The 25,172-nt window shown below is 32.5% G+C and overlaps 1 protein-coding gene across 1 annotated transcript; it reads left to right on the forward strand.

The window, feature by feature from the left end:
- LOC109360508 (regulatory-associated protein of TOR 1-like) lies at positions 2,010-18,050 on the forward strand. Its single transcript, XM_019605461.1, has 23 exons — positions 2,010-2,599; positions 4,665-4,767; positions 5,486-5,568; positions 5,651-5,809; positions 6,368-6,484; positions 6,607-6,764; positions 8,900-9,054; positions 9,179-9,323; positions 9,413-9,491; positions 9,656-9,757; positions 10,355-10,438; positions 10,541-10,651; positions 11,671-12,024; positions 12,138-12,324; positions 12,867-13,472; positions 13,636-13,965; positions 14,043-14,157; positions 15,416-15,540; positions 15,630-15,775; positions 15,925-16,026; positions 16,301-16,386; positions 16,800-16,884; positions 17,199-18,050. The coding sequence occupies exons 1-23, from the start codon at positions 2,303-2,305 to the stop codon at positions 17,535-17,537; spliced, it is 4,068 nt and encodes a 1,355-aa protein (XP_019461006.1). The 5' UTR covers positions 2,010-2,302; the 3' UTR covers positions 17,538-18,050.

Raw genomic sequence — 25,172 nt, forward strand, 5'->3', positions numbered from 1 at the left:
AATTATATTGATATTTTATGTCACAATTGGATCTAAAGAGACTCATTTGAATGTTTCATTGATAGATCTGGACATTCTATGGGTAGATGTCCGTAAGAACAAGGAGAGTATGACTTACAATGCTAAATTTTTAGAGGCGACAAACTGTTGTGTAAGTGCATATCATTTAAAACTATTTACAACTTTATGATATAATAGGGGTTTGTTAATGTAATTAACAAAATGATTTTTCTTGATATGTCACATGCCGTAAAAGAAAAGTCTACATTAGATTGACAAGATATAAAATGAAAATAGTGAGGAGGTACTTGGTAAGACATTAAATCTATCTGACTATTATGGTCGTATTCGAGGCACACGACTTGAAATATGCAAAAAAGACTACTTACCCCATAAAAAGCATGTACAAGAACCGACTTAGTTTGGATGCAAGATATGCGTAAGATGTTAAATGTCATTCTTAATAATGTTGGTGTTTTAGAAAGTAAGAATCAATAGAATACAAGTAAGGGGCATCACCATTTATAATGCGCCAATCATAACATTTTCACACTTCCTACTTATAGCATTTCAAATATAAACTCGATCACTAACTTTCTTTTACTTGCTCTTTAGTTTAATTAAACTTGTAACACTTAATAACTAATATGTTTGAACTAATATTTTAAGTGTCAAAATATGTAATTTATACACTTTACTAATACATATGTAATTATTATTAGAGTTAATTACATTGACACCCCTGAATTTTATTGAAATTATACAAATTATCCATCACTTTTCTACACCTACACAAACCTCCCCTAGTTTTTATACTTTCATTGCATTGACCACCCCTTCATGAGAAATAAGTGTAATATTTTAAACAAAAAATGTGATAAACGCAATTAAGTTAAACAAAACATAATATATTGTGAGGAAAAATCCAAATAATATACAAATTAATGTATCTTTATTATTTATGGTTACAAAATGCATCAACAATCTAAAATGATATTGTTTAAATCACTCTTATACTATATCATAACGAACCAAAAATAATAAAGAGGTATCGACTCATATATTATTTGGACTTAGTCTCTACAATATATCATATTTTGTTTAACTTAATTGCATGTATCACATTTTTTGTTTACAAAATTACACTTATTTCTCATGCAGGGGGTGATCAGTGTAATGAAAGTATAAAAATGAGAGGGTTTGTGTAGGTGTAAAAAAATGAGGGGTGATTTATATAATTTCATTAAAACTCAGGGGTATCAATGTAATTTACTCTTATTTATTAATAAAGTGCATAACTTACCACATATATTATAACACATAATACAAATGTCTAGGAGGTGTGATATATGAAAAATAGAAAAATAGAAAAACCTAATACAATTTTTTCGCACAATATTACACTATTATAGTTGAAGTATTCAAATTTTATATTAAAATATTAACAAAAAGGAGTAACATAAACCTCCATCCCGAGAATAAAAAATTAGAATTTATTTTATGATAGAATTTTATTAAAACATTAAATATTTAGTTGATGGTTTAAAAGTAAAAACAAGGATCTAAGTGTTTTTGTACTATCAGCAAATTACTCACCATTCATATGTTAGTTATCTTGACTTTCAAATAAAAGTAATATAAATCAATGGTAAATTGGTAGATGATATGTTGACAATGTAAAAAACTTTAGACTCAGGATGTATAGATTTTAAACTCTAAAAAGAATAACAATAATAAAAGAATTTAATATGTATACACTAATAATATATATATTTTTACATTATAAACAAATAATATACTATTTAACCATAATTAACTCTAAATCAAAACTAATATAAATTAATAGTATGTGATATAAATTAAAGCTTTTACCCTGATAGTTCATGAATTTTAAACTTGTAATAAAATTGATAGAAAATTAAGTTTATTACATCTTAAATATTAAAAGAAGAAATACCTTTTGAAGCAAAATATAATGGTAATGTTTTATTTATTTTGGTAAAAGAAAATCAGAAATTGAGTCACACACTCACTCTCTCACCAATCTCTTCTTTCATTCTCCCATCCCCATTCTCCACACACTGCCGCCGCCACCACCACTGTGCCCCATTCCATCACTATCCATCATCATCATACATAGCCATCATCATCATACATCATAACCATCATCATCATACATAACCATCACCATCATCATCTTCTTTAGTCTTAGGGTTTCACTCGATCGATCCCATAATCCTTCTTTTGATCAATAAACCAAACGAATCAATGATCGCAGTTATTTAACCCTTTCCTGATTCGTATGGCATTGGGAGATTTAATGGCATCATCTCGTTTTTCTCATTCCACCGTTCTCTTCGTTCCTAATCATGATTCTTCTAATTCTTCCTCTTCCACCATAACCGCTGAGGTTGATTCTCACCACCGCAGGGATTCTGAACCTTCTCCTCTTCTTCCTGCTGTTGTTGGTGCTACTAGTATGGCATATCTTCCTCATACGTTGGTTCTTTCTGAGCTCCGGCATCACGCTTTCGAGGCTTCGATTCCTACCGGTCCATCTCATACTGGCTTGGTCTCTAAGTGGAGACCTAAGGATAGAGTAAGCTTACTTCTTTTCCATCAATTAAGTAATTTTAATTATATACTGTTTGGTTTCGATTTCGGAAATTGAGGCGTGGAAAGAAAATTGTTGGGAGTAGTATTTCGTTAGAGCCTGTTTGCGAGTTTGGTTTTGGAAGGGAATGAATGAAAAGTGAAGGCTTTAGAGTTGTCTTATATGTGTATTTCATGGTATTAACATGTATGGGAAAATTAACAGTGCGAAAAGTGTGTGAGCTACATGGAGTAGGTTTTGGCAAAGGCATGTTTGACTATGACAGGAATGCAGCAACTAACACACTGGCATAGTCCATAGGTGGGCGAATATTGTGGAAAACTAAAAAAATTGGAGTTTTATTGGTGTGTCTTAATTGCTTGTGAAAAGGCAGTGTGAAATGGAGTTCGATCCGATGATTATGTGTACGGAAAAATTAATGTTCAGAGGAGTCCCTATTTGGGCAAGTGTCTATACTCACTGAGATTTGGATATTATTCTCTATCAGGTGGGGGATATCGTTGGAAACCTTAAAAAGTGAAGTTCAATTAGAGTGTCTTAATTTATTGTGTAAAATGCACAATGATTGAAATGGGGTTTTAATTATTTTCACACGCCTTACCATTTTTTAGTGTTTGGTACACATGTCAGATTATAATACAATAGTACACGACATACAGCTTAAAACTAGAAGATTTTGGCTCCACGGAAAGTGGTGGAGTCAAAGAGAACATCTGTCTGTGCACCAAAGACTACCTTTATTTACGTGTCATCTGCTATACAGCACGGACACATCAAAGCAATTAGTTGCTGTGTCTGTATCAGAGATACTTTATGCACACTTTCATTGCATTTTATTACTTTTACAGTGAGTGATATTAATTTTTCAAATTTTGTTTCTGTCTTTTAATTTAAATGTTGTGCTTTTATGTTAAGGTTATACTAATTTTGTATCTTGTAACATAGCAATGTCAATTTTTTGTAAACCCTATGTCCTATCATATCTCTGCTTCCTAGGTCATTTGCATTATGCCTTGACGAATTTAATGATTTATACTTTGGAGTGAACAGAATATAATTTCCAAGCCATGTGTTCTGCATAGAAGTTCAAAACTTTGCTAGTAATTATTGACACTTGATAAATTTGGTAAGGGCAGACCAAGTCAACAAAGTTTGTGGGCGTTTCGAAAGTGCTTGTTACCAGGGCCACCCTTGGACCTAGACTTCAATTCACAAATAAATTCTGGTCAACTGTTTCTGTGGATGGACCGATGGAGGGACTTTTTGGGTCATTGTAGTTGTCAATGCTAACGAACTCGTGTGAATGTAATTATATACAACTTATTAAGCATAAAATTTATCAAATAAGGGTTCTGAGTCGTGATGGTTAGTGACGAAATCAAGAGAGTGAGTTCTATAATATCCATCAATTTTTTATGAATATAAAAATGCACCTTACATTTTAGAGTATCTCAAGTTCAATCAACCGAAGAATTAATATTAATAATACACAGTATTTGCATCAGGGAATCTTTTATCAAACTCTAAATTTGGTATTTCTGGAGTTCCTTTTTGGATAAAGAATTGAACATTCGCTTTCTCAACTGAGTCGGGAAAATATTGTTTACTTCGATTCTTTAGGAGCTTTTTCTAAATGCCAGCAGCTCCATGCAGAAGAGTCTTGCTCACATGACTGGGGGCTTGCGAGTTTTATAGATCGGCAATATGGTGGAAATTGGCTGACAGAACAGCTCGTCGTCTGCAAGTATAAGAATGCAAAAAAAAATTATGCTTCTTGCGTTGAATCAAATTTTATTATTAAAAATGTGAAATAGATTTGCAAGCCACTGACTTAATCTCATTGCATAAACTGGGAATTCTGTCATTTGATATAAAATATCTAGTTTTACCCTTGCAATTTACATTGTCATCTCACATTTTATTACCTTATTAGAATAAGTTTGTGTCCATAGTGCCTTTTTATCTATAGTATTCTAATGAGTACTTCTGTCATGTGTTTTATCTTTTTAAGAAGTATTGCTTTGATTTAACTCCTAATTTTTTGGTGCAGATGAAGACAGGATGTGTAGCTCTAGTATTATGTTTAAACATTAGTGTCGATCCACCAGATGTAATAAAGATATCTCCTTGTGCCAGAATGGAGTGCTGGATAGGTCTCTTACCTTTCTGTTCTTGCATGTTTCTAAATGTTTCTTTTTAATGTGGTTTGTAATTTCAGTTTCTTTCTAGTTTTGAGATTTTTTCGCATTTGTGATCACTTGATGCCTGAAAGTAGTTTTAGGTTTCTAAACAATATTATGTACATAGTTTTGTCACTAAATACTTGGTTTTAAAGTTCCAATTGCTGATTTTAGAATTCATGATATCTGAGGAAGTGAGGGAAAGAGGTGTGAAAATTGAAGGAGAATAAAAATAGAAAATAGAAAGAGAGAGAGAGAGGAAAGTGATCAGGAAACCAGGAACTGTAAATTTTCATCGTTCATCGTTCACTGTAATTTTTCTAGAACTCTGTAGAGGCCTGTCAAACCAACCAACTGGAACAAGGCTACAATAGATTTTACATACGAAGCAGAAACTGGATACGCAAATTGTTGTGGAGTTCACATGAGGGAAGATAAGATTTTTAAGGTATAGAAACCGTCTAATCCATGGGTACGTTCCAACAGAATCTGATGTGTGGCTCGACATTTAACTAAACAACTCTTTCAGCCATGGTTGGCACAAGGAAAACTTTTGTTACAAAACTTCGCATCCCTTTCAGTTTTTTGTATAACAATTTAGTGTAACAGTGTTGATTTGTGGGTAGTATATATTTTCTATAAGGTAAGATGTTGCTCTATTTTTAAACATTTAGCTTTCTCAATGTTTCAGATCCATTTTCTATGGCACCACAGAAAGCATTGGACTCAATTGGGAAGACATTGAGCAGTCAGTATGAAAGATGGCAACCAAAGGTGGGAATGCTTAGCTTGCCAAAGTCATCCTTATATTGCATTTGAAGTTGATTTTTGATTAACCATTTGGGCATTGCAACAGGCTCGCTATAAGTGTCAACTTGATCCAACAATAGATGAGGTGAAGAAGCTTTGTACTACATGTCGTAGATATGCTAAGTCGGAAAGAGTTTTATTTCATTACAATGGGCATGGTGTACCAAAACCAACTCCTAATGGTGAAATTTGGGTCTTCAATAAGGTCAATTTTCTCCCTTAGTAGTTCTTGAAGTGATATATTTATTTGATAAATCAAATTTGGGTCTTTGATATTATTTAGTAGTTCATGCTGGCACTAGGACCAAAGTACAATTACGGCCATTAGATCTTAGAGGGTACTAGTTACTTAGTTAGTGTACTAGTCATGCCTTTTATTTTACTTCGATAATCTGCTAACAAGCATTGTAGAGAAGGGGAGGGAGAGGTTATAGAATCTGAAAAAGGTGGAACATAAAACAACAGATAAATTTACGGAATCTGAAAAAGTTGGAACATAAAAAGGTAGATTGTTCCATAGATGAGAGTCAGGGTTGAGAATAATTATTATGTGAGAAATTTCATGTACTCTTCATTGTACTATTCTACTATGAGAAACCAAACCTGGATCTAAATCTTTTTATGTCAGAGAGTTCTGATTACTTTATTCACTGACTACTGGACCATAAATTCTTAATACGTAAAAGGCCATGAGTTATTGTATAATAATGAAGAAAGAGCTTCATGATATTCTTATTCTCATTTTTTATTATATAATGTTCAGAGTTATACACAATACATCCCCTTACCAATCAGTGACCTTGATTCTTGGTTGAAGACTCCATCAATTTATGTTTTTGACTGCTCTGCGGCTGGGATGATTGTAAATTCCTTCATTGAGGTATTCACTCTAAATAATGTTTATTAATTACTGTCTAAAGAAAATGGCAAGGATTTGGAAACTGATTTTGTCATTTTGTATTTGGGACTGCCATATTGGTTGTTGGACTTGTTTTTTACTAGCTTCATGAATGGAGTGCTTCTAATTCCTCTGGGTCCACAAGGGATTGTATTCTGCTTGCAGCATGTGAAGCACATGAGACTTTACCTCAGAGTGCAGAATTCCCAGCTGATGTGTTTACATCCTGCCTTACGACACCTATAAAGATGGCATTGCGATGGTGAAGCTTCTCACTTAAAATCATGCTTATTTTATGCCATTTCACTTAAATCATGCTTATTGCATCCCATTTCACTTAAATCATGCTTATTTTATCCCATTTCACTTAAAGCATGCTTAGTTTATCCCATTTAGAATGTCTAATATAATATGTTAATCATTCTATCAGATCGGGTGTACATTCTTGTTATTTGGTTAGTCAAACTTTTGAGTTTTTTACACTTCCCAACTCTTGTTCATTCCCTTACTAACTTCCTCTGTCTTTTATCTAGTATATTTTCTTGATGGTGGTCCCATGTATCATTATCATTAGTTGTGTTTTTTGAATATATAATTGAAGTATTGAACACTTGAGGATATTATTGTTTGTGATCTGTGTCATTTTGGTGCAACTCATTTGCTGATGGAATAAATATTAACTACATAGAGATGATAATAAAAGACTTTCGTGATAATGATGGTTTTAACTATGAAGTTGATTTTATGTTCGACACCTTTTGTGTTACTACAACAACAACCAAACCTTAATCCTCTTACGCGGAGTTGGCTACATGAATCGAACAACGTCATAATGCTCTATCATAAATCTTGTTCATTGACAAAGCTTTGATCTCTAAATCTTTCTTAATCATTTCGGCTATGGTTTTTCTAGGCTCTTATAAATTAAAAAGTCGAGGAGAGATCTAGAATAGTCTCACCTTTCATATTTGCTTCCCATATTCCATAACCCCATGAAATCTTTCAAATCCTCTAGTGTCCCTCCCTACATGCCCATTAAATTAAGATCCCCTCTTGGAAAAATATTTTATCCTAAAGGTATTCCTTGGACTACGTCTTCTAAATCCTCGCAAAATTTTATCTTGTGATGTTCCTCTAGCCATACTTGGGGTGCATAAGCACTAATCACATTAAATGTGTCTTTCTTTGCTACAAGTTTCAAGACTATGATCATATCTCTTATTCTTTTTACATCCATCATATCCTTCTTCCATTCTCTATCTATAATTATACCGACCCATTTCTCGACCGTATCTTATCAATATATCACAACTTATAATCTGAAGCATCTAAGTCCTTTGCCTTTTCCACAACCCACTTAGTTTCTTGTAGGTACATAAAAGTGACACTCCTCATAATCATTGTGTATACTATTTCCATTGGTTTACCTGTAAGAGTGCCTATATTTCATTTTTCGATTCATCCTAGACTGGTGAACTAGTTTCTTTAACCACACTTGTTCACATAAATGTGGGAACCATTGCTTATTTTTCGCTACATCCAGATGGTGATGCAGTGGCCCTTTTGCCTATAGCCGGGGGATAGAACACATTGCTTCTGGGCAACGACGTAGCATTAACATTATCACATTGTTGATCGATATTATAGAGATTTGACAAAGTTTTATGTTTGCTGTCGATTGCTTAACACAATCTTCACCTTTTATCCGGGCTTAAGACCGGATATGTATAATATGAAGCACATATAGGCATGTTTCCTTTGATTCTTGAACAGTAAGTTGAGATAATTGTATAGATTTCATGGTAAAAGGGCTGTTAATAAATGTTCGTTATGCAACTTCTCTCTGCCTCTCTGGGCATCCTGAATCATTTATATATCTATTTTGGATTGTCTTATTGATAATTCTTTGTAGAATAGGCTGTTTAGTGTTGCTGGGAAGAGTTGTTTTATCCAAACCCTCTAAAATTGAAAAGTCATCTTTGATGATAATAATAAGGCTTAGCAATAAGGTTTATCGTTAAGGTTTAGAAGAAGAAAAGAGGTCAACATTCTGAGGACCCATGCTATCTTGCTATTCTGTGGTGCATATGGTCGGAGAGGAATGCTTGGATTTTTCCAGGGTTTTCAACGTCTTAAGAACTGGATTGGGATAGAGTTAGGTTTTTTTTGTATGTGTTTGGTGCTCAGATCTTGGCCTTCTAAAGGAGGTTCCTTTTTCAGATCTACATTGTGTTTGAAATGTAATTCTCCATTGTTATTCTTCATTTTTTATTTGCTGGTTCTTTGTAATTTTCTTTGAGTAATATGTTGGTAGAGGACATATTATCCTCTTCTGTCTATGTAATGATCTTTTCTGTTAATGAATTTTATTTTTTTATCAAAAAACATTATATCTAGGTTTTGTACTCGTTCTTTGCTTCGCGAGTCACTTGACTATTCACTTATAGACAAGATTCCTGGCCGTCCAAACGACCGAAAAACTCTCCTGGGTGAATTGAATTGGATCTTTACGGCAGTAACTGACACAATTGCCTGGAATGTTCTTCCTCATGGTAGGTCTCAACCCTCCTCATCCTTGCTGTTGCACATGCCAAGTTACAGGGGTGTATTTTTTATCTAATTATTTAGCTTGGTATTTTTGTATGTATCCTGTACCTTATATTGATTGTGCTGCAGAGCTTTTTCAGAGACTTTTCAGACAGGATTTGCTTGTCGCAAGTCTGTTTCGAAACTTTCTACTTGCTGAGAGAATTATGCGATCTGCAAATTGTTCTCCTGTTTCTCACCCAACATTGCCACCAACCCATCAGCATCATATGTGGTATTGTTCATTATCATTTTTATGATATTGTAACGTAATATGTTTTGACAAAATTGGTCACCATTTTCTGTTTTTTATTCACACTGCAGGGATGCGTGGGACATGGCTGCTGAACTCTGCCTCTCTCAACTTCCCTCATTAGTTGAGGATCCTAATGCAGAGTTTCAGGTATCTGGAGGTTTTTGTTATGCCTCTTTTGTAGTTTCTTTCTGAAATTAATGTTATTTAAAAATGGCTGTGGTATTACGGTTTGATATGGAACATCAGTAATATTTAAGGTTAGTCATAAGTTTTGAGCTTAACTGGTGTTTTATATGGTTGTTCTCTTTCAGCCCAGTACGTTTTTCACAGAGCAGTTAACAGCATTTGAGGTATGGCTTGACCATGGTGCTGAACATAAGAAACAGCCTGAGCAGTTGCCTATAGTTCTTCAGGTGCCATACATGTCTTAGTCTTCTTTACCTTTTGGGGCTATCATTTTGATTAATAATACTCTTGTTATGTAATGGCATGCTTTTTGCCTAATCAGCTGTCAGGCTGTTCCTTGATTAGGTTTTGATGGGCAAGTTTAAATTAGGTTATTCTTGGCTATACTGTGATCTGGTTGGTGATGATTATCATCCTTCTTATGGAAATTTGATCAAAACATGTATTTGTTTGAACATGTAATCTTTGTAGCACTTTCCCTCTGGTTTTGACTTTTGATTATGACTATGAGCATCTAAATGGTCTGTTGGAAGATTTGGTTTATGATAGAAAACAATTTCATTGTTTGATCCATGTAGTTGACCCCACCTTTTCTCTCTAGTTTATGATAGAGCACAGTCTCTTAGTTGTTTGATGTCCGGTTGTATTGCTTTTTCTATACCTTTCTGTCTGAAATAAAATCTGATTTGAAAACTGACTGCCGTCCTTTTGTTTTTGCACGCAATTCTCACTTAGTTTTTCTTTTAAACTTTATGCTTCTGGTAAAAATGTTTGACATTTTTAATATATTTGCATGCATTGACACTGCATTGGTCCTATTTCAGGTTCTACTAAGTCAATGCCATCGATTTCGGGCTTTAGTACTCCTTGGAAGGTTTCTTGATATGGGTCCATGGGCTGTAGATCTGGTAATTTCTCTCTCAATTCATTGACTTATGTTTCAGCTGTCTTACGCATTTTTTGAAAAGGTTTATGATACTATAACTTGATGCTAACTTTCTTATATGTAGGCATTGTCTGTTGGAATATTTCCCTATGTTCTTAAGCTGTTACAAACTACAACACCCGAGCTACGTCAGATTCTTGTATTCATATGGACAAAGATTCTTGCACTTGACAAGGTACTTTTTTAGGGAGGGTAATTGTCAACTTTATGGGAATGTTATTTTTTTCCTTGTTTGTCTAAGAACATAAAACATATCATAGATCTATGTCAGAGATTCGACAAAGTTTTATGTTGGCTCTCGACTGCTTAACAGAATCTTTCCCTTTTATCCGGGCTTAGGAACAGCTATGTATAACTTCAATGAACATGATTTATGATAGAGCATTATGCTGTCATTCAATCCATGTAGCTGACCCCGCCTAATGGGATTAAGGTTTGGTTGTTGTTGTTATTTGTCTAAGAACATGCACCTGAGATGCTTATACACCTGATGCTGCAGACATCATGGATCATGTTGAAAATTTGGCTATGACAATTTTGTCTGGTGTACTGTAGTTATTGCTGAATATAAACTTGTCTTGTGCAATTGTTTGCATTATTATATGTGATGTCGGAGAAGAGAAAGTAGGATGATAGTGAAGATAAAGAAAAGATGAAAACAGACATTTAGAGATGGTAGAGAAAGTCGATGCAGTTATTCAATACGCTATCAAAAAATCTTTTTGTTGGCAAGCCTAAGCCTAATATTACTATTTCTTTTTTGGGATGAGAAATGTTCATTTGGTATTTGATCATTTTATTGATAGAATTCTAGTGCCATCAAAGCATGCAAACATTGTTGTTCTATTAAAAATTTGTAGTATTAAAGTGCACAATTATAAAATGAAATTAGCAACTGAGTTATTGTGAATATTACAAATGGATGTGTGATTGGTAGAAGCCTCCATAAGAAGAGTAGATCAAATGAAGGCTAGTCAATGAACATGATTTATGGTAAAGTATTATGGTGTTGTTTGATTCATGTAGTTGACCCCATCTAGTGGGATAAAGACTTGGTTGTTGGTATTACATACCTATCTGATTTCTTCTCTAATATATAATGTCCTGTTAATTTTCAACTGCAATTTAATGTTCAAGCTCTGCCTGTTGCATGCTACTGCCTTGTGATGATGATGTTCCTTTGTTGGTTTGCAGTCATGTCAGGTTGATCTAGTGAAGGATGGAGGTCATATCTATTTTATTAAGTTCCTTGATAGCATGGAAGCATATCCAGAGCAACGTGCGATGGCTGCTTTTGTTTTGGCTGTGATTGTGGACGGTCATAGACGAGGCCAAGAAGCTTGTATTGAAGCTGGTTTGATCCAAGTCTGCTTAAAGCACCTTCAGTGTTCATCTCCCAATGATTCACAAACTGAATCTCTGTTCCTTCAGTGGCTTTGCCTGTGTCTGGGGAAGTTGTGGGAAGACTTCACAGAGGCCCAAACAATTGGTTTGCAGGAAGATGCTCCTTCTATATATGCTCTTCTACTCTCTGAACCCCAGCCAGAGGTTTATCACCCTATTATGTCTATTTCTAGTTAGCAGATTGTTATATTTTTTGTATATTAATTGAATGAACTGAATAATCAGATCATGATAATTCATAATTTGCTGTATCTCAGGTGAGAGCAGCTGCTGTTTTTGCACTGGGTACCCTTTTGGATGTGGGATTTCGTTCATGTAGAGGTGTTGGAGGAGATGAAGAATGTGATGATGATGACAAATTTAGGGCTGAAGTTAGTATTGTTAAAAGTCTGTTGAGTGTTGCTTCGGATGGGAGTCCGTTAGTGAGAGCAGAGGTAGCAGTGGGTAGGTTATTAAACGAATTCCATTTTTTACTCTGAGTGTTCATTATCAATATCCTGTTAATAACCATCTCCAAACATGTTTGTAACAGCTAGCTCTTGTGAAGTTAGGAAAAAAAAAGTCAAATAAATAATTAAAAGTGAGCAAAAAAGAAAACCTCAATAAGAAATTGCTTCAACTTGCATCTAAACCCTTCATGTTTACCAACGGGCGTTGGTTCAAGTGGTACATGCTTGATTCCCCTTAAGCAAGAACTCGGGTTCAAGTCTTGTGGATGGAAAAAATGTCCGTTGGGAGAGTTAGCCCCACTTACCTGTGGATGTGCCCGGCTCGGACAGGATTGCCTCCAGTACGAGGATACCTGTGGAGAACCAAAAAAAAAAAAAACCCTTCATGTTTGTTTTTTGTAATTCTTTTTCTTTAGTTAATGATGACTAATTCTCATGCCATGCAGTTGGCATGTATGTCTTTCTAAGATAACGTAGTGTAATGTAGTTTTTGAGGTGGGGTTGACTTACTGACATTGTTTTCTTTTCAATTGTCAGCGCTTGCAAGATTTGCTTTTGGCCACAACAAGCACCTGAAATCTATTGCTGCCACATATTGGAAACCTCAGACCAATTCTTTGCTAAATTCCTTACCTTCATTGACTAATATAAATGGTTCAGGTGGTGGATACCCTAGCCAGAACCAGCATACGCCTCATGGCAGCATTCTTTCATCTCAAATTGGACCTGTCTTGAGAGTTGGAAACGACAGTTCTTCAGCTGTTAGAGATGGGCGTGTCACTTCTAGCAGTCCTCTCCCAAGTTCTGGAGTCATGCATGGGTCCCCACTGTCTGATACTTCATCTCATCATTCTGATTCAGGAATACTCCATAATGGTTTCAGCAATGGAGTGGTTAATCAGACTGGGCCAAGGCCATTGGACAATGCATTATATTCACAATGTGTACTTGCTATGTGTACTTTAGCAAAAGATCCATCTCCGCGCATTGCAAACCTTGGTCGCCGTGTACTGTCTATAATAGGTATTGAACAAGTAGTAGCAAAACCATCAAAGCCTACTGTTGTTCGCAGTAGTGAGCTGGCTGCATCCCCTAGCTTTGCTGGACTAGCTCGCTCATCTTCATGGTTTGATATGAATGGAGGTATATATCTCTGTTTCCATTTTATTTAATGGTTGTATGCCTTACAATTACCAATCAAATTTGGTGATTTTAATCTCTTTGTATCAATTTTTTGGTGATAATTCCTGCTGCATTGTTATTTGACTTTTATGATTTATTATTAAATTGCATGCTGCTCTGGCAGGTCACTTGCCTCTAACCTTCAGAACTCCTCCAGTTAGTCCTCCTCGTCCAAGTTACATAACTGGAATGCGTAGAGTATGTTCATTGGAGTTTAGGCCCCACCTAATGAGTTCTCCAGACTCAGGATTAGCTGATCCACTTTTAGGGTCTAGTGGAGCTCCTGGGACTTCAGATCGGAGTTTTCTTCCACAGTCAACTATCTATAATTGGAGTTGTGGGCACTTTTCCAAACCACTTTTAACTGCTGCAGATGATAGTGAAGAAGTATTAGTTAGAAGGGAAGAAAGGGAAAAACTTGCATTGGAGCACATAGCAACATGCCAGCACTCTGGTTTGTATTTTTTGTTCAGTTAAGGAAGTTCGTTATGCCTGTCCTGTTCTGAATCTCACTTCATTTTATTCTGTCAGTTGTAAGCAGGCTAACCAATCCAATTGCTAAATGGGACATAAAGGGTATACAAACAGCGCTTCTGCAACCATTCTCTCCCATAGTGATAGCTGCTGATGAGAATGAACGCATCAGGTATAGAAAGTTCATTAATAGCATTATTAGTTTTGTTGAGATTGTTATGAAGCTGCGCATGCCTTTAGACAAATAGGAAGTTAGGCTTTTCTTGTTTGTAGAGAATGATGCGACAATATATTTATTGTACAAAAGGCCTTTATCGGGCAAATATATAAAAAAAAGGTGGCCCAATGCACGAGTCTCCCATCTAGTGGGGCTGGGGATTGTAGATGTACGTAGCCTTGCTCTCGAAAGCGAAGAGGTTGTTTCCAAGATTTGAATTAATGACCTCCAGGTCACAAGGCAAATAACTTCACTGTTACACCAAGACCCACCCGCTTGATGCACAAGGCTCCCACCTAGTGGAGTCTGCAAGCAGATATACTACTTTTAGGATTTGAACTCATGATCTCATGGTCACTAACTAAGCAAATAGATAGGATTTGTAAGTATCTAAACCATCTACTAAGCAAACAGATATAGAAATGTAGGCAACTAAATGACTGGCGTTCCCGACGATTTTATGGATAAATAGGGATTATTGTTTTAATTAGGTTAGAAAATAATTCAGAAAACCTATTTGGTTTTTATGCCTGGAGGGTCAACCATAGAATGCAAAATACCCTTTTCAAGCTTTGATATTATATATTGGATGATATGGTGCCATTTGCTAAGAGAGGTGTTGTGGGAGGCACCGGAGAACAAAGAATTTTGGGAGTTTGGGTTTCTTAAAACCAATGTAAGAAAAAATGGTAGGGCTAGAGAAGATTTCCGTATAACTGTATCTTTCCATATGACCGACAATGCTATATGATTTTATTGAATGTTGGGCAGTAAAGTGCCAAACTTGAGCCTAAGATAAGGGTGACAGATATTACAAATTGAGTGTTGCATTGGATGAGTGAGCATACAAGATAAGATTAGCAATGAATGGATTAGACTATTAGGAAAAGATGGTAGAATTGCACATAAGACAGTTTAGACATGTGAGAAGACCAATAGAAGCCTCAGTTAGAATAATTGATCAAATGATGGATAGGCCGGTAGTTAGAGATAGAGGAAGACCAAAAAATCTAGTCCGAAACCTTTAGAAAGGATTTAGATGCAAATAGCCTCCGAACATTTGTTTCTTGATTTCACAGTGGTGTGTTTGATCCATGTAGTTAATTGCACCTAGTGTACAAGACTTTGCTTATTGATAATTATAGTTGCTATTAGGTGTATTATGTCATTTTGATTTTTATTGTTGGCTAATGTTCTTTGGAGCTTTCCACAGGATATGGAACCATGAGGAAGCAACACTTCTGAACAGTTTTGACAATCATGATTTTCCAGACAAAGGAATTTCTAAGCTCTGCCTAGTGAACGAGCTTGATGATAGCTTACTTCTTGCTGCTTCGTGTAATTTTCTCTACTCTTTATTGCCATAACTTGTATACTCAAATTATTGTCTTTATGTTAAATTCTAAGGAACCTGTGATATTATGCAGCTGATGGAAACATTCGGATTTGGAAAGATTATTCTCTGAAGGGTAAACAGAAGCTTGTCACTGCATTTTCCTCATTTCATGGTCATAAACCTGGTGTGAGGAGTCTGAATGCTGTTGTTGATTGGCAGCAACAAAGTGGTTATCTGGTATGTTGTTCTTCTATAATCTTTATGAATGTATGGAATATCTCCCTCTCCACCACATTCTAAAATAGAAACCTCTAATTCTTCTCAAAGTTGACGTTATTGATTTTCTTTTATGGTCTTGCTTCATGTTACATTAATACATTTACCAGTATGCATCTGGTGAGATATCATCTATTATGCTTTGGGATCTTGACAAAGAGCAGCTTCTTAATGCTATACCTTCATCATCAGATTGCAGTATCTCAGCATTGGTAAGCCTCAGTCTATGGGTGGATGTAATGTACCTTGCTAATTAATTATGTTTTCTCATTATTTTAGCATTGCAGCTTAGCAGGGTTTATACTTTAAGAAACATAGACTATGTCGTATATTAAAGACATATAGAGGACCTGAAAAAGGATTTTATGTTTTAGGAAAGCGTTTTCCGCAATGATGATCCAATATTTTTGTTGTTACTGACAAAAGAATATGTTAAATTGTTGAGTTGGGCTACTTTTGATTTTTGTGCTATACCTTGTATCTCAGGCTGCATCTCAAGTTCATGGGGGACAATTTGCAGCTGGTTTTGTAGATGGTTCAGTCAGACTTTATGATGTCAGGACACCTGAAATGTAAGCATTTATCAAAATTAATCAGGATTCAAATACAAACATGCTTATCAGATCTCCTTCATCGATGAAGTAAAACTGAGAAAAATTGCTATCTGCCAACTTATACATCATATTATTCCTTCTCATGTCTACGGAAATCTTAATAACTCTTTTTTATTGGACCAGTTCTCGTACTCCTATTTTTAAGTCATACTAAAAGAAGTATGAGATGCGGCCCAAAAGGAATGTTAAAAGCAGTATATGAAAGAGTGTGATTGTAGCATTTCTCTGTATTTAAGTATAAATTAACTTTGAATTACATTAATACTATCTTCAATTTTATCTAAACCTTCAAGCTTCAGTTTAAAACCGTATTTGTCTCATAACGAAGACAAATATTTCTGTAAATAACTAGTGACAATGATGTTTCTTAGGCTTGTCTGTGGATTGCGGCCACACACACAGAGAGTAGAAAAGGTTGTGGGGATTGGCTTTCAACCTGGACTTGACCCAGGAAAGGTAAAAAGAACATTTTGCTGGTATTCTATTTTTTACATTAAACTGTGTATATGTTTGTAGATCTTGGTAGGAATTTAGGTAGTGTTTGATAGATTTTAAACGGGATGGAACAGAACATTTTTTATTATATTTAGTGTGTTCAATAAACACAACAAAATAAAAGACTAAAAAGTGGAACATTTGTTTCCATGGAAAGAGGTGGACCAAAGAGAACAGGACAAAACAGTGTGCACACCAAAAGTTGCCTTAGTGACTATGATTTGTGAATTTGATTTGATAAAATTGATGAAATTGTCACCTTTTTTGTCCTTCAGATTATTAGTGCTTCTCAGGCTGGGGATATCCAATTCCTTGATATAAGAAATCACAGCAGCGCCTATCTCACTATTGAAGCTCACAGGGGCTCACTTACAGCTTTAGCTATACACAGACATGCCCCGATTATTGCCAGTGGTTCAGCTAAGCAACTCATCAAAGTTTTTAGTCTGGAGGGTGATCAGCTTGGCACTATTCGCTACTACCCTACCCTTATGGCTCAGAAAATTGGTGCCGTAAGCTGCCTCGCTTTCCACCCATACCAAGCATTGCTTGCTGCTGGTGCCGCCGATGCGTGTGTCTCTCTCTATGCAGATGAGCACATTCAAGCAAGATGAATAATCCTCATTTTTTCCCTTGATGATTTCATTGTGTGTCTCCATCTCAGAAGAGTGCATCCCATGCATATTTTCTGCGGTCGGATGATCCTGTGATGATGCTTCAATCCCTCCCTCTCTCTGCTCTGCTGTGAATACATTCTGCTGATAGTGTATGCAATATATTCATTAGCCTCCATGGTAGATAGAGGGTTGCTCTTGAAATGAAGAACAAAGTCATGCTTATTAGTTGGAGGCTTCAGCAAATAATGTCGTGTTGGTAAATGTCTGTAAATATCATTTTATTTTCATATTACATTTCGTTCCTGTTTCGTGTGTTATTATACACCCTTTTCTTAATATGTAAATTTCTTAGCTGAATACATAAGTACCTAATTTAGTTTGTTGACATATGTGGGTGATTGAATCCTGAAAAATGGGACTCATTTACTCATGATTGTAATTTCTGTTGAATTGGGAAGATCCTTGTTTTAACCGTGTAAATAAATGAAGTTTGTGTGTGCTTTTTCTTGATCCATAAACCTAAAGATGAAAATGGACTACCATGCCCATTTATGTTCTAGTCCTCGTTAAAAGATTCCAATTTTCTACGGGGCCACAGGTTTGTGACCTTAGCCTGGCCTGTGGCTTGTTTCACAAGTCACAACTGGGATGATTTGGGGGCACCAATCTGATGAAAGAAAAGCCTGAATGGGATGTGCCAAAAAAAGCTAGATCTTATTTGGGCTGAAATTCTGCCTGCCTAAGACCCTTATTGAACAAAAATGGTGATATTGTTGATCCAGAGTTTCGATTTTTGGGAAACATGATGGTCATCCAATAAGAAAGGTTTCCATTTTTTTGAATGAACGATTTGGAGATCTATTGATTCTAATAACTGATTACAGAGGGTCTCGGACTTATGAAAGGGAATACTCCTGAAACTCAGAAAAAAAGAGGTTACTTATGACATCTTCACCTCTACAGTGTGACAAGGGTGTGCAATGGAGAGAATTTTGGTTTGTTTCATTCACCTGGAAGTGAGGGGAATGATAAATTATAGGTGTATTGTAGCTGTAGTATTATTGCAACCAATGTATTATAGAGGAAGGGCTTCTTCACTATCATGCACTCTTTCGAGGAAGAGGGGCTGATTATTGTGAACTATTGTAACATAACCAAATGAATATATGATGTGAGACTTACTTTTAATATAATTCCCTTTCCAAATTGGAATACATGATAGGTTAACTCTAGCTATGAAACAAACTCAAAGCTACATAATAATGGAGTAGTCAACATGTAGGGATCACAATGCAATAGTTTCAGTTCTTTGACTTCTTTCACCTAACAAATTTTGAAAAAGTTTGACATGCTAAATAAAAGTTTTGGCGTTTCCAAATATATTTTTGATGATTCAAATTATAATACCATTTTTGAAGGGGGAAAGTGATCCCAAATTCATTTTTGATTTAAAATTATTACTATTTGATTTCTGGTGAAATAAATTTCCAAATGAAGAAGGAAACTAAACCAAAGATGGTCTCAATATTCATCTCTATAATTTAAATTCAAGTGATATATAATATTAAGACAGGAGATCCACTTACTTCGAGAGGAATTTGACAAGATTTATTTCACATCTTAATCATTCATTCTATAAAAATCTAATTTTTCAGATTTACTTATTAATTAAAATCATTAATGTGTTATTAGTAATAGTAAACAAAGTAGGTTATAGATGAATATAATTTAGCGTAAATTACACTGACACCCCCTGAGTTTTAGTTTTAGTGAAATTATACAAATCACCCCTTACTTTTCTACACCTACACAAACCTTCCCTAGTTTTTATATTTTCATTACAGTGACCACCCCTGCATAAGAAATAAGTGTAATCTTTTAAACAAAAAATGTGATAAATGCAATTAAGTTAAACAAAACATTGATATATTATGTAGAAAAGTTTAAATAATATACAAATCAATGTATCTTTATTATTTTTTGTTACAAAATGCATCAACGATTCTAAAGAAATATTGTTTAAATCGCTCTTATAATATAACGAACAAAAATAATAAAGAAATATTGACGCATATATTATTTGGATTTGTCTCCACAATATATCATGTTTTGTTTAACTTAATTACATTTATCACATTTTTTTGTTTAAAAGATTACACTTATTTCTTGTGGTCAGTGTAATAAAAGTATAAAAATTGGGGGAGGTTTGTGTAGGTGTAAAAAAGTAAGAGGTAGTTTGTGTAATTTCATTAAAACTCAAGGATCTCAGTGTAATTTACTCTATAATTTATACTTTTAGGTTATCACATAAATTTTAGTATTTCAAAATCAAAGTGATATTTTTAAACAAAAATGACAAATTTTTTAATTCCTTCTCAAACATTTTTGTTTGAATTTAAACCTAATTTCAACTGATAGAATTTTAAAAACAACAAACATGTTAAATAAACATGAAGAAATAAATATTTTGAATCTCAAAATATACTTTGAAAGCTTCCCAAGTATAATATCATTTTCTAATGAGGAAATTGATACCAATTTTACTTTTATTTAAAATTATCAATATTTTGATTCCTCAAAAATAAATTTCAAAATGAAAAGGAAATGAAGTAATACATTATCTGAATTTAGATCACTATAATTTTATATGGGAATAATGAATTATAATATGTTATTGGTAATAGTAAATAAAATATGAGATAGTAGATTGAATATTTATTAGGATATTATCCCAATGACAAATAAACCAATAATGGTTGGAGTAGTTTAGTATGCATCCTCAATCCCTATAATGTATAACGATTTGCTGAGGGATAATAATAAGATATTATTAACTTGTAACAATCAATAAAGTAAGTGATAGAAGATATTATTTTAGGGTGTCATATAAATAATAGTCTGTAAAAATGAATTGTAGTTTGTAAGAAAAAATGGAATGCTATGTAATATTTTCACAAACTACTCTTTGGAACTAAAATCCTTATGGAATTTTGAAAATGTCAAATATACTAAATATTCTTAAAAAAATATTTAGAGTCTCAAAATATACTTTTGATATTTCAAAATCATTTTCAATGAAGAAATATGATAGCAAATTTTTTTTTTTGAAAGTGCTACTACTATTTTTATTTTAAAAAATTAATTTCTGAAACGAAAACAAAATAAATTAAAGATGATTTGAATAAATTAGATATCATCCACCATCTTTACATTTTTATCTCAGATTGAAGAAGAAGAGTAATACAATATTAGTAATTATTAAGACTAAATAATCTAGGAAATATAAGAGTAGATTTGATAGTCTCTTTGGGATAATATTTAAACAGGATTATCTCAAAATCAAATTGTGATTTTAAAAAAAAATATTGATTTTTATTCTTTCTCAAACTATTGTTTGAAAATGTCAAATATGCTTAATAAGCTAGAAAAAATACTTTTAAAGTCTCAAAATATACTCGTCACATTTACTAATTACAATAATAGTTTCAATGAGGAAAGTTTATACCAATTTTTTTTCCTTTCAGATTATTATAAGTTTGTTCCATAAATTATTTTTCAAAAGAAATAGAAAATTAAAACAGTAATGATTTTCATAAATTAAGATTCATCACGCATCTCCATAATTTATATCGAGTTAATGAAGAATAATAATATTATATTATTCATTAGTAATAGTTAAGGGATAGAAGGCAATTATATAAATAGAAATATTTTAAAGTCAAATTGAGGTTTTTAAAAAATGAATGATTTTATAATTCAAACTCGGTCTAATTTAAAGTGTTAGATTAATTATAGTATGTCAAAATCACATCAATATTTTCTAAAAACAGAAATGAACGATTTTTTAATATTTCTCAAATTTTGTTTGAAACTTCAACTAAAGGAACTTTGAAAATGTCAAATACACTAAATAAACTTCAAAAAATAGTTTTGGAATAATAAAATATACTTTTGATGCTACAAAAGTATAATACCATTTTCTATGAGAAATTTGACACAAAGTTTATTTTTTGTTTAAAATTATTACTATTTTGATTTCAGAAAAATAAACTTTCAAACAAAAAAGAAAATAATTAAAAGATGGGTTTAATAAATTAGGTATCATCCTCCATCTATATAGTTTATCTAGAAATGGTTATAAAATGTTAATATATTACTAATAAATATTAAATAAATTAGGTGATAGTAGAATAGAGATTATAATTTTCTGAGGATATTACATTACTATTCAAAAATAAAATTATAATTTGTCAAACAAAAATGACGAATTGTTAGTTCTTTCTCAAACTATTCTTTGGAAGTTAATTAAGGTCAAATTCAATCATTGGAAATTTGGAAGTGTTTAATAAAATAAATAAGCTTTAAAATATTTTTGGATCCTCAAAATGCATTTTTGACGCTCGGAAAGTATAATACAACTTTCAATGATGAAAATTGATAACATTTTCTTTATTTATATTTACTAATATTTTTATTTTCAAAATTAAGTTTTGAAACTAAAATTTAAAATAAGCAAAAGATGATTTTAGTGAATATAAAATCATCCTTCATCTCTATAATTCTATCTTCAAGTTGCCAAGAAGAATGATAATTCATTATAAGTAATTAGTAATAGTAAATAAAGTAGGTAATAGTATAGTCTACAATTTTTTGAGGATATTTTATAAATAATTTTTAAAATCAAATAGGGTTTTGTTATACAAAAAATATTTCTTTATTTGTTTTTATGAATATAGTTTGGAACTTGAATCCAATTCCAACCAATAGAATTTTTAAAATGAAAAGCATTTTAAATAAGCTGGAAAAAATAGGTTTTTTTTAAGTGGCAAACATTTTATTATAATTTGAGAGTACACTTTTGACAGTCCTAAATTATAATAAAATTATCTTTGAGTAAAATTTATATCAATTTTTTCTCAACAATTTAATTTCCAAGTTAAAATGGAAAATAAAAAGTTGATTTGAATAATCCTCATTCTCTTTAACTTTATATCAATGTTGAATAAAAATACTTTATTAGTATTTGAAATATTAATTAAAGTAAGTGACAAATTGATATATAATTTCTTAAAGTTATTATCTACATTACAGTACTTGAAAGTCAAAATCAAATTGAGATTTTTTTAGATAAATGAAATTTTTTGAAACTGAGAGTTTTTAAAGGCTATTTTTTGAACTTAAAATCAACAGATATTTTAAAATGTCAAATATGTTTGATAAACTTGAAAAAAATAACTTTTGGAGCCTCAAAATAAATGTTTGCTGCTTCCAAAATATAATATTATTTCCAATGATTGAAGTTGATAAAATTTTGTTTTTAATTTAAAATTATCACTGTTTTACTTCTCGAAATTAATTTTCAAGATGAAAATAAAAAAGAGAAACCAAAGATGATTTAAATCTTCATCTCTATAATTGTATAGCGAATTTTTGAAAAATAATAATATGATATTAGTAATTAGTAACACTAAATAAAATAGGCAATAAAAGAGTAGAGTTGATAGTTTGATAGTTTCTTAAGAATATTATATAAAAAGTAGCATTTTGAAATCGAAGTACAGTTTGTTAAACAAACAATGTATGATTTTTAATTTTTTTTTTCTCAAATTATTGTTTGAAATTAAATTGGGGGAATTTTGAAAATATCAAATATAATATATAAGTATAATATTAAAAAGAAGTGGTGAAGAACTAGTAAAAGTAATTGGATTAGGTGATAATATAGTAAGTATATATTTTTTAGGATGTTATATAATTAGTGGTATTTGAAAATCAAATTAAAATCTAACTAGCAAAAATTTAAGAAAATCTTTTGGAATCTTAAAATATATTTTGGACGCTTTTAAAGTATAAAATAGTTGTCAATGAGAAAAAAATGAAACCAATTTTATTTTCATTAAAATAATTACTACTTTGATTCTATAAAATTAAATTACAAAATGAAATATAAAAATAAACTAGATTATTGAACCAGCATCACCATAATTTTATATCTTAATGGTGAAGAATGATAATATATTATCAATATGAAATAAATGCTCTGTAATATATTTTAAATAATATGTTATAATATAATGGGATGAAAAATAACATTCATGAATGAGGTTCTCAGATTGACAAGTGGAATTTGAAGTTAAGTCTTTGTGAAATATTAGTTGAATCCTTATGAACTGGATCAATATTTATTGTCCCTAATCTAATATAATTTATCAATTCTAATTTTATCCTAAGTTTTATATAATGTAATATAGTATATTAATGGATACGGTTATTAGTATAAATGTAGCAACTTGAAACTTTATTGCAATTATTATATATTGACAATAATTTATTTTAAAGTGGTATAAAAAATGGAAAAACTCTAAAAATAACACGGTCAAATTTATGTTTTAATAGGTTCTTAATCCCTATGGTTTTTACCTATTTATATTTCAGTTTCTATATTTTTTATATCAATTCCTATATTCTCACTTATTTGGGTTTTAGTCATCCCTATTTTTACTATTTATTGAGGTATTGGTCCCTATACTTTCTACTTATAAAGGTATTGGTCTAAAGGACTAAAACCAAATCAGTAAATTATACTAACATTTTCTGAGTTTTAATATAATTGCACATATCACATATTCTTTTTTTTTGGATCTACATAATCGATCATCCAAATTTATATACATATTTATATTGACTATCTCTATACAAGAGATAAGAGTAACTTTTAAATAACAAAAAATTAATAAGTGTAATTAAGTTAAATATCAATAGGTGTCGGTATAATTTTCTCTAAATTAATTAATTGTACATTAATTAAGATAAATTGGTCATTTAAAATTTGCACATTTTGATTATGAAGTCACTCTTCTATTTTGTATATTTAAGTAACAACTCCTCAAAAATTTTGATGCATTTTGTAATGAAACAAAATGAGTTTTGTAACACCGCGAATTTTACGATTTTGAATTATAATATTTTATTAATATTTTTATTATTGTATTTTCGAAAATGATTTTTTGGGAATTTTCGGTAATTCTATTTCCAATTTGGTGGTAAATTTTTATGATTTTCGGAGACAGTCGGTTTCGGACCGCCGTTGGCTTCGTAACTCAGAATCGAATTCCGATTGAGTTCCGTAACTCGGAAACGAATTCCGATTGCGCTGTTGGCTTCGCAATTTCATTTCGAGTCAATATAGATCATGAGTACACCCATACCTATTTTCTAAATATTTTTCACTCGGAATGCCGAAATCCGAAATTCTAATCATATATTAAAATCGGGCAATTTATAATACCCGATCGAGTATTGGCCGATAATACTCGAGCATTTTTATCTCACGTGTCCGCGAAGTGGTCATTTCACGTTGGGATGTGAAATTTGCTTTTCCATAAAGCAAACCTCACATCACTTTCTCAAATATCTCATGAGATCATCATTAGCCACCCTATGAGATTTTTTGATGATTGCCTAGAGGGAAATCTGATTTCCCTTCTCTCCTTAAACCTCCACACTTCACACTTCACTCTCACACTCTTTCATTTTCAAAGAGAATGTAAACTCTCTCTTCATCTTTTCCCTCTCATTTCTCATTTGCTTCTTCCATCTTCAATCCTTAATCTCTCAACATTCAACCAATGG

This window comes from Lupinus angustifolius, chromosome LG11 (genome assembly GCF_001865875.1).
Source record: "Lupinus angustifolius cultivar Tanjil chromosome LG11, LupAngTanjil_v1.0, whole genome shotgun sequence".
NCBI classification, from domain to species: Eukaryota; Viridiplantae; Streptophyta; class Magnoliopsida; order Fabales; family Fabaceae; genus Lupinus; species Lupinus angustifolius.